The sequence below is a fragment of the Panthera tigris genome, chromosome X (genome assembly GCF_018350195.1).
Source record: "Panthera tigris isolate Pti1 chromosome X, P.tigris_Pti1_mat1.1, whole genome shotgun sequence".
NCBI lineage: Eukaryota > Metazoa > Chordata > Mammalia > Carnivora > Felidae > Panthera > Panthera tigris.
This window is the reverse complement of record NC_056677.1, coordinates 57,229,401-57,248,758: the sequence shown is the minus strand read 5'-3', so window position 1 is coordinate 57,248,758 and position 19,358 is coordinate 57,229,401. Positions and strand designations below refer to the sequence as shown.

Here is a 19,358-nt window from a genome sequence, read left to right as displayed (position 1 = left end):
CTGGCTGGTGCTGAGGCAACATTTGGGGGCTATGGCAGAAGACCAAGCGTACAGCCTTCACAAAGGAACTGGTGCAACCGCCAGGGTCTCGAACCATTCAGAGGAAAACCTGACTCAATCAGCAGACGGTCACTGAGGACCCCAGAGGTTTGAGCCTTTCTCCCACCCTCCCTGTGCCCCCACCCTCCCTTCTCCACTCCTTCAAGAAGGTCTCCAAGCCACAGTTCATTTCAACTATCATTTATTAAAAAATATATGTCTCCTTGGAAGGAACACTGGTAAATCAACTAGTGTCATGCTTACTTTGAATCTTGATTTTCTTCCCTGGGAGGGGCAGAGGGTTGAGCACCACTCAGAGTACATCAGTTAACACTGGAGAAATCAACACTCCCTGCTCACCCCCCTCCTCACCAGAGTCACCATCGGCCATCGCCTTATCCCTCTTTGCCTTCAATCCAGTGAACTGCCCAGGTAAAGCTGCTGCCCTTTCTTTACCCTCGGTCTGGACCCCACACTTTACAGCTGGCCTCACTATGCTGGTAGGAGGACTGTTAACAGATTTCCTATGTTTGGCTGGTGGTGCTCAAAGCGTCTTCAACGTGGCATCATCTGCACTGGTCACAACCCAGCGGGTAGAAAACAACAGACTCACCCCTGGGGCTAAGCATGTCCACCCCTTCCTCCCCTGCATGATGCCTCCATTGTGGGGGCGAGAGAGGCTTGGTGGCTTCCAAAGGGCACGGAGGGGCGGGGCCCGAGCCGCACCTGCCACCTGCTCTCGTGGTCAGGGAAAAACTCCTTTGACCACAGTCACTGCCTTCTGACTCTGGGGAAAACCAACAAGGTTTCACGTCTCGCCAGTGAGTGACTCTCAGCTCTACAGGTCAAACTGACAGCCTTAAAGTCTACTTTCTTGAGGAAACAGTAAGCTACCAGCTGTTGGTGAGGGCGCAAGGGTAGGGCATATGAAGCAGCTGTGAACAAAACCCAAATCAAACTCCTTGTTACGTGGCTGGCCAAGCCCAGTGCTGTCCCATCGTCCTAGCACAGAACTGGAAGGCAAGTGACACCCCGTCCCTGTTGGGGGGGGCACGAAGGGGTCTTAGTGGAGTCCAGTGCGTCCCAGGTGCATGAGTAAAGAAAGGGACACATCGCAACACAGAGCCCCAGCTCCCGCTTCTCAGCAGCCCCCACTTCCCCTCTGCTGACTGGACGGCAGAGCCCGGATCACCTACTCTATCACAAGGCCCGGCTCCTCCACATCATGAGCCTTTAAAACACGGTCAAATTGGATTCTACGCATTCACTTAAATAGTAAAAGTAAAATTTGGAATAATGAAAAGGCTGACACGGTAGCACAACATGGTTTTGGTTTAACAGCAGCTTAAAAATGAACAAAAAGGAAACCTCTCATGCAGACACATCAGGTGGCAGAAAACAATAGGCAATTTAATATGGAGCATCGTTAGCCATTCTCTCTCTGTCCACACACAGGACTGACCGCACCTCGAGGGCAGCAGCGCCTTTGGGTCAAGTCTCCAACCCTCTCGCCCCCCAGGCACAAGCCCCGCTCACGACCAGTCCTAGAGCAAACCTCCGCTTTCAAGAGAATGACCATATGCGAGTGCCCTTGGTACAGCACTTACTACCGCTTTCGATCCCTCCCCAACCAGTTGGGATATAAGATGCCATCTGATTGGATTATGAAAATTAAAGCATTTCTCTAATAACACAGTACCATTGATGAAGTCTCCATAGATTTTCTAGTCCAAATGTGAGTGAATATATATATATTATATGAGAGTGTATAATATATATATATAATAATTTCTATATATTTTATATAAATTACATATATATATCTATATATAAATAAGATACTTTCTGTCACCATACGTTACACCGTTCAGCGCCGCATGACAGCAGCACGACAGGCAGAAATGCCCGGGGCATCTCGGCACGCGGCGCACTGAGCTCGCCTCACAAGCCGTGCAGCTGTCCAAAGCCTATCTTTCTGGCAGGTCCTCTTCTCTTCTCTTCGCTTCTGCTTGGTTCTTATGAAAACAATGACTCTGATGGATTTGCACCTGTGCTAGCGCTTGGGAAAGGTCCATGCAGGAATGGGCACAGTCACATGATGAAGTGAGATGGCATCATCCCAAAAAGTAAACTAAAATCAAACGAAAATTTAAAAAAACAGAACAGGACTAGAAAACTCAATTTTTGGGACATATCTAAAAAAGGGGACAAGAACAGTAGTCATTTGTTCTCCTGGTGGGGACAGGACTGAAGAGGGAGGAGGGAAGAGGGACTTGATGTCTTCTGTTCACAAGAGAGTGCTTGGTGGGGATTCTTCAGAGTTTTTCAGGGGATGGGACCCAAATGTAGTGCCCAGACTGGTCCTCAATGATCTGTTTGATTTTGTTATAAATCTCTTCCAGTGAGTCACCCTGTACAATGGCTACAGTGAAGAGGAAAACAAAATTATTAATGTGCTCCACAATACCCCCCAACCCGGCAATCTAGCCTGACCCCGCCACCCTACAGCTCAGTCCAGCAGAGACGCCCACGTGGATGTGGGTGCCAGTCTCACCAGCCTGTGAGCCCAGGGCAGCGAGGGAAACTGGCAGGTGCTCCAAGCCCAGGGCTTAATGTCAACTTGCTGAGACAGTGAGACTAAGCAGCAACGAAGAGGAACACGTATTGCTTAAAAAAGGTTTACTGAGCATCCATTAGATGCCAGACCTCGTGGCTCATGTTGCTCTAGGCTGCCGTCAGGCCAGCAGCAGGTCATTCTCAACAGCCTTAGCAGAAGACTGGGAAAATCTCAGTTATCCAAAGAAAAAACTGAAAGAAACAGTTTTCAGCAAGAGGCAGTGCTCCTGGGGCTGTCATATCTGCTCCATGTCAGAGGCCAGCCCAGCACATGAGGAAGGACAGGGACATAATGGTAAAGGGAGCTCCAAAAGCCCAGGTCTGAGAGTATGGCCATGCATCCTTTCCCTACTTAACCTGGTGGCACCACCAGCAGGGGTTTACTTAGCACCAACCTGCACATATAGGGCACTGTCCTTTAAAGGTAAGCAACATGGGACACAGAAAGCATCACAACCTTTTAGGAACTGACCTTCCGGGATAGGTGAGCAGGTACACACACACGCACACGCACACAACACAGACACATGCTGCCAGACAACTTGAATACCACACAGAGGAACCAACAGCATCGACAAACATATATTCAGCACCTACAACGTGCAAAACTGAGTATTGGATCGGGGAGGGGACAAGTTGGGAGGGGAGCAAAGTGACATAGGGAGCCTTAGATGTGGCAAGGACACGAAGATAGGATGAACAAAATGATCTAAAGCAGCTGGGTGGTGGTGGTTGATACTGCAAAATGATTATCCTCCAGCTGGATGGGAGGCACTTGAGTATTTTCAAAAGGTGTGACCTCGAACGCATCCAGAAAGTCTGTGTCGGGTATCTAAGCCTCTTGGAGACACTTCCAGAATAGGCGTCTGGCTTGTCCCATGTTACCCAAGCCGGGCAGCAGGAACTCTTACCTGTGAAGTATTCTCCAAACTCCTGCTCCAGTTTCATGGCTTTGTCATAGATCTTATTGGCTTGTTCGTATGTCTGCCGTCGGTTCATTTCCCTGCCACAGACACGGAAGAAAAATGGTTAGCAAACCGGATTCTACATTTTGATTGACATAAAGAGTTGCTCCAGGCTCCTTGAAAAGCTACTCAGCTGCTCTCTGAGAGCAGCAGTGGCTCATAGCTAAACATCTTCCACAAACCTTCCAGGTTTAAGAGCACAACCAGGATGGAGCGCCTGGGTTGCTGACTTGGTTAAGAGTCTGGCTCTGGATTTCGGCTCAGGTCATGAGCTCACAGTTCGTGGGATTGAGCCCCATGTTGGGCTCTGCACTGATGGTGCGGAGCCTGCCTGGGATTCTCTCTTTCCATCTCTCTCTGCCGTTCCCTTGGCTGTGTTCTCTCTCCTCTCAAAATCAAGAAGTAAACTTTAAATTAAATAAATAAATAAATAGTAAGTAAGTAAGTAAGTAAGTAAGTAAGTAAATGCACAACCGGGAATAACACGCATGGGCACTCAAATCAGAAGGAGCCTTCAGTGACCAGGGATGGGGTACAGACTTTCCTTTGACCTTCCACTGGGGCTCACCCCTGCCCAACAAAACAGTTTATTTTCTTGTTCCTTTCCAGGGCCCTCTCCTAGCTGGAAGTGTCTGAGTCTCAGCAAATACTTACATAAGTGCTTCGATGGACTTGGGCTTGATGAAAATGGCAATGGGATAAAGTTGTGCTTGCTGCAGCCTCTTGATTGCATTGCCGGAAACATCTAAGATGCAGTGCTTGCCCTGAAAAGGCAAAGACTTGTTCTCAGCCCACCCAGTCCCTGTCTACCCAGTCCCAAGCACTTACCGGGTGGCAACCCAAACATCTGCCTGGGGGGGGGGGGCGGGAGGAGGAACCTGGGGCCACCCAGAGAGGCCTAGAAGATTCTACCCCTGAGGCACCCAGGTTCCACCTTTTTCTCCTACCCCCAGAAAAGGCCACATCTGCAGAAGGGTCCCTATTCATGTGGGGGACACGCTGGGGTGAGCTGCATGGAGGAGACAGACAGCCACCTCCTTCCAGCAGCTGGGAACACACAGAGCCGACACGCCTTTGGTTGGCCCTGTGCCAGGAGGAGGAGGAGGATCCTAACGGAGAGTCAGCAGGAACTTTTCTGTTTTTCCTTTGAGGGTTACATTTAGCAGGGCCATCTCCTCTCCTCTTACCCTCTCTGCAACTGCCCGCACCGACTGGATGCTGGTCCCATAGAGATTATCATTGAATTGGCCCGCTTCGATGAACTTGTTGTCCTGAATATCCTTCTCCATTTGTTCTCGGGAGACCACAAAGTGGTAGTCTTGTCCATCCACCTCATTATCACGCCGAGGCCGAGTAGTATCTGAAGGAAGAGAAGAAATGCTGTGTGGTCGAGGACAATGACCTACCCCAGGCCCAAAGAGATGACCTGTTCCTCTCTACCTGGGTCCCGAGGCCACTCAAGTATTTTCCAGATGAGTGGTGGGGTGAGGGGGGAAGCAGCTGAAAAGAAGTTTGTCTTGTCTACTCCTGTTATAATTACCAGGTCTCACACACAGGGAGCTATTTGCTTTAGCTTAAACTGGACCAGAAAGGTGGGGTTTCCTGGGCCAAAACCTGGCAGAGGATGCCTAATGTGGTATGGGAGCCAGCAAACCCAACAAGCTGCCCACCAGGCCATGTCAACACCACTCGGGCTGCCCACCCCCTGCCATCAGTCCAATCCTTCCTGACCATTGCCGTTCAAACTTCTCTCCAAGGAAGGAAGCAGGCCAGCCTGATGTCTTAGGCCTCCCAACCCCATGAGCTTTGTGGGGATCTATTGCTACCTAATCTCTTCCAGAGTGTTAGATATACCATGTACCCAGAGAACCCTAGAACCTGGCCCCAGACCCTTTCCATAAAACATCAGAGCAATAGTTCCCTGGGCACTGATGCCTCACTCCCAAAACCCTCCTGGGCTCTTACGTGGCACACAGGATCCAAATTTATGTGGGAACTCCGAGATCAGGTCATCGTTCACTCTGTCCTTCATTGGGCCCAGGATGATCACAGGCCTTGCATAGTGAACTGGAGAGACAGAGCATGGAGGCAGTGAGTGAGGCCTCCCACCAGACAGCCTATTCTACCTCCAAGTCTGCCTAGAACACCTAGGCTCTGGAGCCGCCAGTCAGACAGAGCAGAGTGTATGCAGCCCATTTTCTAGCTTTTAACTACAAAGACATCAAAGAGCCTTTAATTTGAAAATATCTAAGGCCAAGGCAAGTCTGAAGTCAGAAACATCTCCCCTCCCAGCAGATTCAGGAGAAATCTCTGCATGGGCACCTGCAGCTAGGCAAGGTTTTCTCAGAGGAGCCACTGGAGGGAGGGACCAGAACCTTTCTTTTGGCAACAGTCACACCCACCAAAATTGACTTTTGCCATCTTTGCAAACCTGCCCTATCTTCTGGAAGGCACCCGGGGCAGCAACAAAGGTATGGCAAGGGGTGCACACTGGGTTCCCTTTCCCCCTTCTCTATGAATGATAGAAAGTTGTCGAAGAGAAGGAGGTGCCCAGGGGCTGGATGTGCAATGAGCCATGCCTTCATACTCCACCTGCGCTCTCCCCTCTGCCCACACGGCCAACCGCTGTGCTGGCCCACGACCATGACACAAGCTTGAAGGCAAGACTCTCAGAAGGGGGCTTACTTTCTTGCCGCGTCACTGGCTCATATGACAAAATTGCGTCCTCTTGTCCTTCTGCAACAAAACAGGGAGACATGTTAGCACTTTATAATCTGCCTCCCTGTGTCCTGGTCCCCCTACAACATTCACCCCACCCCCACCTCTGCCAGAAAACAGCCTGGTCAGGAAGTAATTGCTAACACCTGCCCTGTGGGCCTGTCTGCTTCTCACCAACAAGAAAGGACGGGAAGCCCTTCGCCACCCCTGGGACGGGAATCAGGAGTCCTCTTGTTCAGCAAAATATAGCTGACCAAAGGGACACGACCCGCCAGCCAGGAAGCCTCCACCCAAACCCACCCCAATTTCTCAGGAACTGTCCTTAGAGGTCACAGTTACCCTCAGTGCTCAGTTACCCTCTTGCTCTGGTAAGGATTATGAGGAAGCTTCAACAGGTCGAGAAACACTACCCATATCCCATAATCTGCAGGCAGGGGAATCAGGGCACTCACACAGGCCCCCAAAGCTGCAGCCTAACTTTGCCCTTTTAACGGTTTACCTCTCCCTCCCCCCTGCACTAGGACAAACATCCAGACAAGTGGCTCAAGGCTGGGCTAAGGTCCCCAGCGCCCTTTAGAACAATGCTGAGCCCTGTTCTCTCCTCATGGTAGAGCTCTGTATATCCAGCAGTGACAAGCTTTTCCTAAAACAGTCACCAAGCCACTTGGTGCCGGGTGCCCAGAGGTCCCCAGGTAGCTGGTGGCAGTGCTGGGGAAGGCAGCAACATCTGCATCAGGCCCTGGGATGCTTGCTCACAGGCTTCCTCTGAGCCTAAGACTCGTGGGCAGACTGTAGAAGGCCCTCTCGCCACAGCTCCCAAGAGGCCAGTGCTCCCAAAGGTCATAGGGTTTCAACTGTGGCTTCTCTGACTTGGTCATAGGATCTCTGAAGGAAAACTAGGCAGTTCCTGGATCATTTAAGTCAGGAAAAAAAAGACAAGGACACCAAGCCTTAACCCAGGAGATCCTAGAGACCTGGAAAGGCAATTCGGGACAGTATCCCATGGGAGCCATTTGCCTTTTGGTCTCCAAACCAATGTGTAAAACTGGCAGCATTTATAGCCTGTGAGGCCCATGGCAGGGATTGACTTACTGGCAGCTCACCCTTCCCAGGGCCCCAGGGACAGCTTTCAGCCAGGTCCTGGCCAGAAGTGTGGGGCTTATACTCTCCTTTAATTCATGGCCCGAACCCCACCCCATAAGGACAAAATGGCCACAGCATTTCCAGGATCTCAAAGTGTACATGGCTAAAAGAAGCAGTAGCCTCTGAACGGAAACGGCAGCCATGCAATGCCGGAATGAGGATGATGGCCAGGACATGTGGTGGAGCTACACGACATGAGGGAGAGCGACACACACTTACTGGAACTGCTTTCGCTGTCACTGGTGTTGGATGTCACTCCCTCTGCAAGCCAACAAGAAAGAGACTCCGATTCAGAACACACCACTGAGAGGTCACACGTGGCACAAAACTCAAAAATGCTCCAGGAGCAAGACTCTGAGCTGCCAACCAAGTCAGGCCACGAGAGGCCTGCCACATCCGGGCTACCAACTGGGAGGCACAGCTCCAATCCAGAGCCCCTGACCATCTTGCACTTGTCCCCAGAGCCCTCTCGGTCTGCCAAGTCCCTCCCTGGACACTACAAGCCTTCCGTTCTTTGGCAGCATCTTCTTCGTCTGAATCAAAAGAACTGACTTGGGTGGTTTCCAAATCCTATCTCAAAACACATCTCCCAAAGCTAACAATAGGAAAGGCAAGGCAGGGACAGCAGCAAAGAGAAGTCCAGGGACCAGGTTGCTCTTGAATTTCCTGCCCAGACAGAGCCCCTGAAGTGTACAGAACTGTGCAGTGCTCCAGAAATAAGAGGCTAAGCACTGGCTAAGTTGAGCTGTCACCAGGGAACAATGCTCTGACCATTCGGTGGCACCAAGAGCCCTCCTGCCACCACTATCTAGTTTCCTCCTCCTAGCTTGGCCTCAATGGTGAGGGATGATGCTCCTCCAGCCACAAGAAGACAGACATGTCAAAACACAGAGACAACAAAGAACATATGGAGGCCATGGCAACCCTCCTGCCTCGGACCACCAGGACTTGCCCACATCTGAGTGTGGACAGAGCAGCCATGCTCAAAGGAGGCACAAGGCACAGTGTGGCCCAAACAGAGCCCACTGCTCCCAAGACAACAGGCAAATGAAGATGGGACACAGATACAACAAACTATGGACAGAGACACTGCTCGTTTCAGCCAAGATGACACTGTTCCAGACTGTGATATGCTGTGGCCCCCATAGGAAGGACTGGCTGTGGTGGCCCCCAAGGCTAGTTCCTGAGCAATCCCCTGAGGAAGCTCCTTTGCCTTTGTGACTTTATTACTTATTGAAGGAGAGTATACCTGGACAGAACCTGCCCGGCAGAGCCGTGTGTATGCACCCCTCTGTGCACAGAGGGGACGCTAAGGTCCTGCCATCTAGGTTCCTTCATTTTCAACTCCAGAATTATCTTCCAGACGGGAGAGGTCAGAGTTTTCCCAAGCTAAGGCATTAGATATATATGGTCCATAAATGCTACTGAGACCTGCCCCCCGGCTCAGCCCCTTAGAGATGCTCCATGGAAAGCCAGCCCACAGTTGTTTGCTGAGACCCCTGGAACCTGCTGGGATGTCCCAGATGCATGTTGGGTAAAGGGCTCCATAGTACTCTTGCCCTCAGAGAGACTGAAACACCTCATTCCTAAGCCCAATTCTTTAATGTTGTGTCACTAGAAGAATCCAACCAGCAGGCACCCCTCACCTCAACAATAGGCTAGATGAGCTGAGTGGCCACCCCTGAAGAAGTACTTCTTGCCCACCTTGTTTCTAAGGCGGGGAGCCAAGATGGCTCCCCATTCCTTCAAGGTACAAAAGGAAAACACAGACATGAGTGACAGGCTTTTATTAGGGTACCAGGGATCCAGAGCAAAAGTGTGACACTCAGAGCCACTTGTTCCTCTTCCTGCTGTGGTATGAGTTCTCTCAACACTGTCCTCCCCTAACCCTTTGCCCTCACCCATGTTCCCTATACCCCCATCCCCAGCACCTCCACTCATGCCAGAAATAGTTAGTGGTGTGTAAGTTTGACTTACTCAGGTTCTTTGCTCCATAATAATCGTCACTTAACCCAGGGAAGTCCTGATTTCACAGACAGCAAGGACAAAGAGGGAGGGAAGGAGGGGGTGGGGGAGGGAGGGAAAGAAATGGGGACAAAAGAGAAAATAGAGAAAAAAGACAAGGGGAAGGAAGAATACAGAGTCAGGTGAGCATTAGCGACAGAAGTATGAAATACTATGAAGACCTATAATTATAGTGAGGTTAAGAACTTTGCTACAGATAGAATGCCCCAACGTCAGATAAGATACATGTATTTTATGCTGTCCAACTTGCTGCCGGAGGGCCTTTCTGAAGTGATCTATAGTCTACAGCCCAACAGGACCGGCCTGGTGACTTTCCAAGGCTTAGAGTACCTGGTTTGACTAAATTTATAGCTACAGAACCCAGGTCTCTGCTCTGCCCCTGAAATCACCATTTCCCTCCAAGGGTGCACAAAAGAGCAAGCAGAATTATCGTCATCCCAAGGAGCTTTTTGCCCAATACTGACTCACTCTGTCCAAACCCTTCAAGGAAAGCTTCATGCAGTGTGAGGTATGGCCTTCAACACTGACCCGAGTTGCACAGACCACAGGGGATGAGCCCAGCTTCTAGACAATAAGCACTAGGCAGTTTCAACTCTCACCCCAACCCTTAGCTGGGCCACCCAACAGCAAACCCTCACCAGGCTGGGTCTGGCATGGAGGTTCTGAGGCTGATCCAGTGAACTGAAGTGAACTGATCTCACTTCAGACCACCTCCTACTGCTCACAAGCAGAACTAACTGCACCTAGTGCTTCTTACTGAACTGGCCAGGATTATGAGACTTAACCTCCATTTGGATGAGGGCACCCTTGGATCTAGTAGCTACCAGTCCAGATGGCAATGACCTACGTAGACCATGACTGTGAATCAGGCTGGCCTACACAAAGGACCTTCCCAACTGGAACTAGTCCATCTCCTGCCAGTTCCCACAGCCCAGGACCCCAGAGCCCCTCCTTGTGAGGCAGCAGGGGAGACGTTTACAATTCACCATGAGCCATATGAGAAATATTTCACCAGCGTGACCTGGTGTTTAAGGTTAGGGTCAGAACAGTTAGTTTCCAAGGCATATGGCAGAACATGAGTACTTCTCAGGATTAAATTGGTTCTTAAAAGTTTATATAGCTCAGTTATGGCCTTTTCTACTGTTTATTGTTTTGCAATAAATCTTTACTTAGACAATGTCAAGTAATCCCCCTTCCATGTCAATTCCTGTAAGCAGGAAGGATTTTATTTTGAAGGCTGGCTCTGTAATCACTCTGGGATGGCACTGAGTCTGTTGGAGCCGTGTGGACACCCTGGGTGCATATGCACATGCATGTAATTCAGGAAGCAGGTCCCACTCCAGGTGTCTAGGGAAAAGAGAGCTCTTCTCTTAACATAGAGGAGTGAAGTTCAGGGAAAGAAAACACAAGAGGAAGAAGCCAGGAGAGCAACACTGTGTCCCTAGACCTGGTTCTCTTAAAAAACATTCTTCCAAACCTGACACTATAGCTGAATATTGCTCATCACCACCGTGGCAGAGCTCAGCCTGGCACCCCCAAAACCAGTGCCAGGGACTTCCTGCTAGGGCAGGCTTGGAACCATTTCTTCCTTAGAGCCTCCAACATTCTTTCAGAGTGAGCAGCTGGATGAGAGACCCAGTGTCTCGCTCTGCACACCAATTTCTACGCTGACTCTGCAAATGAGCGAGTATGCTCGCACACGCATGCACACGCGCGCACACACACACACACACTCTCTCTCGCTGTCTTCTCATAGGGGGAGGTGCAAATGAGGAAGAGAGGGCGGGGCTGTGGGCAGTCTGCTCTCTGTACCCTGCTGCTACTTACGTTCCTGTATGCTGCTCTCCTGGGCCATGTTTTCTTTGCTCTTGTAAAATGGAAACTTTCGAGAGAGGCGGAAACTCTTTTTACGTTTCGTTTTGATCGACTGTGAAAGAACATGAAGATGGAGGGGAAGGACAGAAGAAAAAAAAACAGAACAATGGATTTTAAAGCATGCAAGAAAAACTAAAATGGAGACAATGGTGAGCTAAATAAAAGACCATCTCTCACAAATGGAGTCTATGAGATTAAATGAAAAGTTGATGTAAGAGGAAAATTATGTTTACAGGAAAATGTTGTAGGGATGTTAGAGGTTTCTACCTAATCCAGACTCACAGCACTCACTGGCACTTTCTAAAGGACAAACATCATGGTAGCCTCCTGGACACATGCCCTAAGGAGCCACTGATACATTCACACAGAGGCATCTACTCCGTGTCTCTTTTCCCTCTTACTGCTCCAGAAGTTCTTTGGCCTGTGAATCTCACAGAAGAAAAGGGGTGAATGACTGAGCCCTCATGCCTCATTGGTCTGAGGGGTTGGTTGGAGCTCTGAGGCTGGCCTTCCTCGCTGGACAACAAGGCCAGCTTCTGTTAGGGGTCCCCACAGCTCCGACAGGGTCTGCAGCCGGGGAGATACCCACAGGTGGTTTTGTGTGTTCCAAACAAGTCAGCCTTCCAGACAGTCCAACTCTAACACATCTTCAAGAGCCAGTAACCCAGGGGGAGGGAGTATACACTGGACACAGAGTTTGAGTGCCCTCGCTCTGCTTTCTGAAAAGCAGTCAGTATTCTGATAGGACAGAGCCAGCCCGCTGAAAGAGAGATATTCTGTTGTGCTCCCCAGTTCTCTTATCCACCGGACAGACTCCAAGCTTCTTACTCCTCTTCACATGTTGGCTGCACTTCCTTGGGGATCCCCACTTACCCTGTTAGACTCAATCATCCCTGTCCTGGCATGGAACTTCACAGTTTTCAATCGAGCTCTTTCTTTCTTTTCCACCCTGTTTTGGAGTCAGAAAGAAGTCCTGTTACTTACTGCCAGTGCATGGTCTCAGAAGCCACTTTTTGGCTCACCGAGTCACAACCACGTCCTGAGCACAAACTCTCTACCAAAAAGGAATAATAGAGCACATCCATTGCTCTCAAGCAACTTACTTACAGTAGAATAGGGAAAAAAAAAAAGAAATCAATACCAAGAAGAGGGCAGGGAAGGCTTCATGATCATGACAACTCACCTCTTCTTACTGGGGATCACACCGATTTGCTCACTTTCTCCATGTGGGGTTACCAGTCTCGCCTGCCACCACTCATCATCAGAGGCATTGATGACATGCAGAATGTCACCATAGGAGAAGCTGAGCCCCTGGCTTGGCAGGCAGCTGTCCCGAGTTCGATCGTAATCAAATAGGGCCCTGAAACGCACAGCAAAAGATGAAGTTACCATCCTACCCCAAAATGCCAGGAACCTGGCAGTCTTGAAAGGATTGTGGAGGAAGAACACCCCAAAGAGTGAGCGCAGACACAGCAGCCTCAAAGAAGACCAGAGGGAATTCTCCAGTAGTCTGCATCCTCTTTTCCATCTTGATGTTATAGATATGTGCCTCTTCTCAAAGAGACATCCCACTCTCCCAAGAAGGGGAATAAGAAAATCTTTCATGAGTCCCATCTCCTCGAAGCTTCCAGATACAAGGTGGAAGTCCAAAGTAGAACACACTCAGTGGTCCTCTCCCTCACCCACATCCTAGGGAAACAAGTTAGCCTACCAAAGGGCTCTCTCAGTTTACAAACATCTCTTCAAAAAGTAGTTGAAAGCAGGACGTAAACATGTTAACAACCATCTCAAACAACAACAAATGGTAAATGTTGCAGGGATACAGAAGAGAAAAGGGCCCTGTGTCCTGGGGCCACTAAGGAAAAAATCTAAGGCTGATGCTCACCCACAGAATGGTAAAGTTCAAAAGGACCCCACCAAGAAGCCTCCTAGTTCAGTCTTTTGCTCTTACATGGGGGGAGGGGGGGTGGAGGCTCAGGGAGGAAGAATAATGTGACCTACATCCCACACCTAACTAACCTAGGATGGAGGCCAGGTCCTCTGGCAGGACATACACAGTAAAGTGATAACAGGAAAGGTGGGAAAAGGTGGGGAGGGAGCTATACCATACAGGCTTGAGGAAAAGGAGGAGCCCAGCATGGCCGCAGCTGGAAGTCCTAGGAAATGAGGTTGGAAACAAATGTCTGGGGCCAATTTTGGAAGGCCTTGAATATTACCCAATCCAGTGGCCCCTGAAGGTTTTGGAGTAGGGAAGTGACACATCAAAAGAGCTTTAGGCACATTAATCCACCCTCACATGTAATTGGATAATCGCAGAGTGGGGTGGATTTTGAAGGCAAATTTAAACCAAAACTACAAGCTCAAATCCTTCAGGATCTACTGCTGACTTTGGCTCTGGTGAAGGTGACACTTCACACCTGAGCTCCCTGCTCAATAAACTCACCTGTGTTTGAAAGTGTCTACTTTAAAAAAAAAAAAAGTGTCTACTTTTCTCATCCACTGGATCTCTCCTTGTACAGTCACTATGGATGGGTGATTTCAGTGAGAAGTTTGTATTTTTCTACTTGCAATCTAGGCTCTCTTTTTTATATTCTCTTTAACACCTTACTTGTACACACAGCCCAGGGGATTTCCCAGAATTAGTTCCAAGATTTAGACTTCTACCTGTGGTGTTGGTGGTCTGTGGCTCACCTGGAAGCTGCAAAGTAAAACACGCTGTTTCCCCACATTGCAGGCCCAAATGAAATACAGAATGTAGTAAAACTGTGCAGAGTGAAATACCCATCTACTTTTTAAACTCCGTGAAACAGGATTCTTAAGACATCAGTATCAGATTATCTGAAAATGAAAATACTCAAACTCTGACACAGAGCCCTTTACCTCCCTCAATTTATGCATGTGAAGCAATATGGAGAGGGGCTGAGGCCAGCCGATTAAGGAGGCACTCTGCCCAAGAGGTTCTTTCCCTGCTCTGTGGGACAGGATCAAATCTGAACACATTTGCACTGCATTCGAAACTGAGTTTCCTAAAGCAAGGAAGGCATTCTGTCAGATGTTCCTACAGACACGTGCATGGGGAAGACCTTATTCTAAGTGGCAATGAGAAACACTAGATGTCATTCTGGGCTTCACAGGTGAAAACAAATGTAGTGAGGAAAAGAACAGAACTTGGATTAAGCACAAATTAGTTTTGGTGGGGGAAGAAGGAAAGATGTTAAAATGAATTAGGAGAGGGGCACCTGGGTGGCTCAGTCGGTTAAGTGTCCAACTTCGGCTCAGGTCATGATCTCAAGGTGCATGAGTTCAAGCCCCACATAGGGCTCTGCGCTGACAGCACAGAGCCTACTTCAGATCCTCTGTCCCCCTCTCTCTGCCCCTCCCCCACTTGTGTTCTTTCTCAAAAATGAAAAAAATAAACATTAAAAAAAATGAATTTGGAGAGATTAGGATGAGGTTGTAGAATGTTGGAAGGGAGAGCTTACTGGTTACAATCCAGGGACAATCCAATATATATCTGCGCACCCCACAGAACCACGCCTGACCTGTGCCAACGGCAGTTAAGAAGTGGAGTACATATGATAAAGCTGATATAAGAAACATGTTTTCTGAATGTCAGGAACCCAATTACTGGTAATTTTTTAAACATCTGAGATTGAAATAAAACCAATAGGCCAGTGTACTTCCAAGATGAATTTGCGATACCTTACAATATTAAAATACATATAACACAAGCTAAGGAACAACAAACTAAGCGTGGAATCCAAGTCAACAAGAATGCCAGCAGTGGCCACCGCACGCCAGGAATGGCACTGTCTGCTTTGGTTTTTAACCAAGGGCACATGTTCCTTTTACAACTTTAACTTTCAAAAACGTAAGTCACTATAAAAAAAAACTGCTTTCGGGGCGCCCAGGTGGCTTGGTCGGTTAAGCGTCCGACTTCGGCTCAAGTCATGATCTCACGGTCCATGAGTTTCGAGCCCCGTGTCGGGCTCTGTGCTGACAGCTCAGAGCCTGGAGCCTGTTTCAGATTCTGTGTCTCCCTCTCTCTCTGCCCCTCCCCTGTTCATGCTCTGTTTCTCTCTGTCTCAAAAATAAATAAACGTTAAAAAATAAATAAATAAAAAGAAACTGCTTTCAAATATTTCAACTCTTTCTTTTATAACACATTTCTAAATAATTGCTTCTTCTTGCTGTTTATTGATTATTTTTTTTTTTTTTTACATTTCAGGCATTGCCTATTGGTTTTCAATAACTCTCACTCATCCTTCCACCCCTCCTAATTTATTGATATCACATTTTTGAGGTAAATAATATTTAATTTTACACTATTGTGCAAATAGTGTCCACAGAGAACTACCCCCTCCTTTCCTATAAGCTTTTTCTATGGTTTCCTTCCTGGTGGAAATACTTTATCTGATTATTTTTCTATGACCCTACTGTCTTTTAGCTCCATTGTGTAACACATAGAGGGCTACTTAGATTTACTATTTCTTTACTTTGGAGAGCCAGAAAAGGAGAGAACAGGAAAAGGATTATTTTTTTAATATGTTATTGTAAACATTTGAGATTTCAAACTATTCATATGCATTCATTTCATGAACTATTTACTTAATATAAACTTATAGAATTTTTGTAAAACATAAAATCTAAAAAAGGAAAAAAAATCACATTTAATATAACTCAGAACCACTCTTCATACCATTGTGATACTGCATAATACTGTGTAATAAGTAAACAAAAAACAGATTTCACAGAGATGGAAACATGCTGTGTACATATAATTCGGCAACTTTAGTTGTCACTTGAAATTGTATCATTAATATTTCCCATCTCATTGACGATTCATCAAAATTAATATTTAAAAAAATTTTTAATTTTTTTTCTATTTTTATTTTTGAGAGAGACAGAGAGATTGAGAGAGAGAGAGAGAGAGAGAGCGTGAACAGGGGAGGAGCAGAGAGATTGGGAGACACAGAATCAGAAACAGGCTCCAGGCTCCAAGCTGTCAGTATAGAGCCTGACGTGGGGCTCGAACTCACAAACACACAAGATCATGACCTGAGCCCAACTTGGAGGCTTAACCGACTGAGCCACCCAGGCGCCCCAAAACTAGTATTTTTAAAGATGATACAATATTGTATTCTTAAGGACATCTATTAATTAAACAAGCATTTTTGAGCATCTAATATGATCAGACCCTCCTCTGGATGCTTAAGGGAAAAAAAAAAAAAAAAGAAAGCAAGTGGGGAAATCGATTTACCAAGCACCTGGCTTGAGTCACTTACTTCTGATAAGGAACATGTTTGGCTCTAAGTTCCCTAGCCAACAAGGCAAAAAAAGGCAATTTTCCAGTAAAAAGTGGTACCAAAGGGTACCTGGGTGGCTCAGTAGGTTAAGCATCCAACTCTTGATCTCTGCCCAGGTCTCAACCTCATTGGGCTCCACAATGGGCATGATGCCTAACTTAAAAAAGAAAAAAAGTGGTACCCAAGTTTATCTGGATTTTGTTTGATGAATTTGTGGATGAGGAACACTGAACAACAGAATAAGCAATGTTTTTAAACTATGGTCTTCTTATCGCTTCTCAGCCTTTTGGCTGAGATCAAGTGTAAACTATGCTTTTGTTAAACACACAGCAGCACATTTGAATTTGAAATACGAGAAAAGAAATCAAATTTGAAATTCTGAGCTATAATGTCATTCTCAGTTGAGAATGTGAAATGAATTAACAAGAATTTCCTTTTCTATCAATCAGAACTACAAATGGAGAAAGAGCTTTGCAGGACATCGGAGCCTCAGAGGTCTCTAAGTTGCTTTCCAATTCTAGCATTTAATGAGCCCAAGTCTTTCTGAGGTATTCTCTACCAGGCTGAAGATGCCCAATTCCCTCACCAGTCCTTCCACTGTCGTGTGGTGATTTGTTTTCTGAATCCATAATGGAGATGTTCTCTAAATCCACTTTGTCTGTTTTCCTGCTGAGACTGTATTTGACTAAGAGCTAGAAAACTTCCTCAGAGATGACACAAACCAGGCCCAGAGTCACACAGGGCCTCATCTAGAATTGTGTGGTGGGCAACTTCACATCAGGGCTCTTAAATCTCAGAAAAATGTCATGAGGTCTAAGTCACAGTCACATTACAAACAAACAAAAGCTAACTCCCCACTTGGCTATGTCTAAAAAATACCTTTCTGGATGGAAGACACAGAAGAAAATAAGTCCTGGCCTTACAGAGTGTGCTGGCCAAGTATGCTGTAACGAGAGGCAGGATAAGCCAAGGCCTAAAAAAGCATTCAGGGAGAGTGTAGGTCACACCTACCTTGGGGAAGTTATGAGGAAGGGTTGACTTTTGAACTGGGCCTCAATGAAGGTTCAGGATTTCGAGGGAGAGAAGGGAGACGCCCGTCTGGCTAGAAAGAACAGTGTGAGCAAGGACTTGGAGGCAAGCAACCAAGGCTGTGTGGCAGGGTCAGCAACACCCATATTTGGCTGCAGTGCAAGGCACTCAGTCTGCAGTCCAGCTAAGGAGTCTGGCATCCACTTAGTAGGTCTTGTGAGACTGACTCCATGGCCTCAGACTTTTGATCATTACCAGGCTAAACTTTCACGTGGAAAGTAAAATTAAAAGCGAACAAGGGCACCTGGCTGGCTCAGTCGGTAGAGCATATGACTCTTCATCTCAGGGTCATGAGTTCAAGCCCCACGTTGGGTATAGAGAAGGAAGGAAGGAAGGAAGGAAACTAAAAGAGAACAAGCCTGAATAGTAAAGTCGAACCACCTTTCAAATGATACATATTTCATGTAATTGAAAAAAGTATATAAATTAGACCTTAATAAACTTTGAAAAAGTGTCGGCTACTTACCTGAGATCTTTCAGAAGCATGCTAAACTGTGGCCATCTAGCTGTGACAATCTCTCTTAGGAACAGCCTGGAAACCTAAGAAAGTGACAGGGACTGGCTCCTTGTTACAAATGCCTCAGGTTGGATCTGGTAAGAGGATGAAGGAGCACCTTTTTTGCCAACACTGTTATATCTTCCTACCCACCCCTTTTTATCCTTAGGGCAAGAACTAGAGAAAGTCAAGGCATATAACATACCACCCCTTTTAAATCAGACTGAACCACTGTCCCAAAACTAAAATTCTACACATGCAAGGCCCAGATGACATACCAATGAAACTTTTCAACCTCTGACTCAAAAAGAGTGAGCAGGAAAAAAAAAAGCAATACCTATTTGTCTCCAGACACCTAAAACCATATTTGACCACTCTGGCACCTTGGTTTCACCCCGTGTATGTGAGCTTATTGACAAGATGGTGTGTTGGGAGATGAGCAGCCTCAGAAACCCCTTATTTTTTCTGGGTCTAGATAAAAAGAATTCCATGAAAGCCTCTAAGTGGAGGACTGGTCATCTCAGAGGGAAACCCTATGTCAGGAGAGAACAAAGCTTATGGAAAAATTACCATCTAAAGCCTAAGATCACAGTAAGTGGTCTACATAAAAGATTATCCTTCAACCCTGAATATGTTCCTCCTTGGTTATGGCTGCACAGTTCTGTGAAGCAAGGGAAAGCCACAGATCCTGGGTTTTCCTGCAACTTCTCACATTGTGGCCAGGCCAGGAAAACATTAACGTCTTTTTTTTTTTTTTAACGTTTATTTTTGACACACAGAGAGAGACAGATCGTGACCAGGGGAGGTGCAGAGAGAGAGGGAGACACAGAATCCGAAGCAGGCTCCGGTCTCTGAGCTGCCAGCACAGAGCCCGATGTGGGGCTTGAACCCATGAACTGTGAGATCATGACCTGAGCCAAAGTCGGACACTTAACTGACTGAGCCACATAGGCACCCCATGTTGTCTTTAAACTTAAAAAAAAATTTTAATGTTTATTTATTTTTGAGAGACAGGGAGACATGGAATCATAAGCAGGCTCCAGGCTCTGAGCTGTCAGCACAGAGCCCAATGTGGGGCTCGAACTC

General features: G+C 47.3%; 1 protein-coding gene across 7 annotated transcripts in view; it reads right to left on the bottom strand.

The window, feature by feature from the left end:
* Positions 1-237: 237 nt before the first annotated feature.
* DLG3 (discs large MAGUK scaffold protein 3) overlaps positions 238-19,358 on the bottom strand; it is a 57,272-nt gene continuing 38,151 nt past the window's right edge. For 3 of the 7 annotated variants that reach the window (XM_042974484.1, XM_042974490.1, XM_015544490.2), the window contains 10 exons: positions 12,565-12,741; positions 12,255-12,330; positions 11,334-11,433; positions 7,701-7,742; positions 6,306-6,356; positions 5,586-5,687; positions 4,808-4,980; positions 4,275-4,384; positions 3,567-3,658; positions 238-2,461 (listed from right to left, as the gene is read on the bottom strand). In XM_042974484.1, coding sequence (XP_042830418.1) covers positions 2,355-2,461; positions 3,567-3,658; positions 4,275-4,384; positions 4,808-4,980; positions 5,586-5,687; positions 6,306-6,356; positions 7,701-7,742; positions 11,334-11,433; positions 12,255-12,330; positions 12,565-12,741 — 1,030 coding nt within the window. In that variant the 3' untranslated portion in view covers positions 238-2,354. Of the gene's footprint in view, positions 2,462-3,566; positions 3,659-4,274; positions 4,385-4,807; positions 4,981-5,585; positions 5,688-6,305; positions 6,357-7,700; positions 7,743-9,458; positions 9,505-11,333; positions 11,434-12,254; positions 12,331-12,564; positions 12,742-19,358 lie in introns of all 7 variants that reach the window. The other 4 variants (XM_042974486.1, XM_042974488.1, XM_042974489.1 and 1 more) reach the window with 2 other exon arrangements.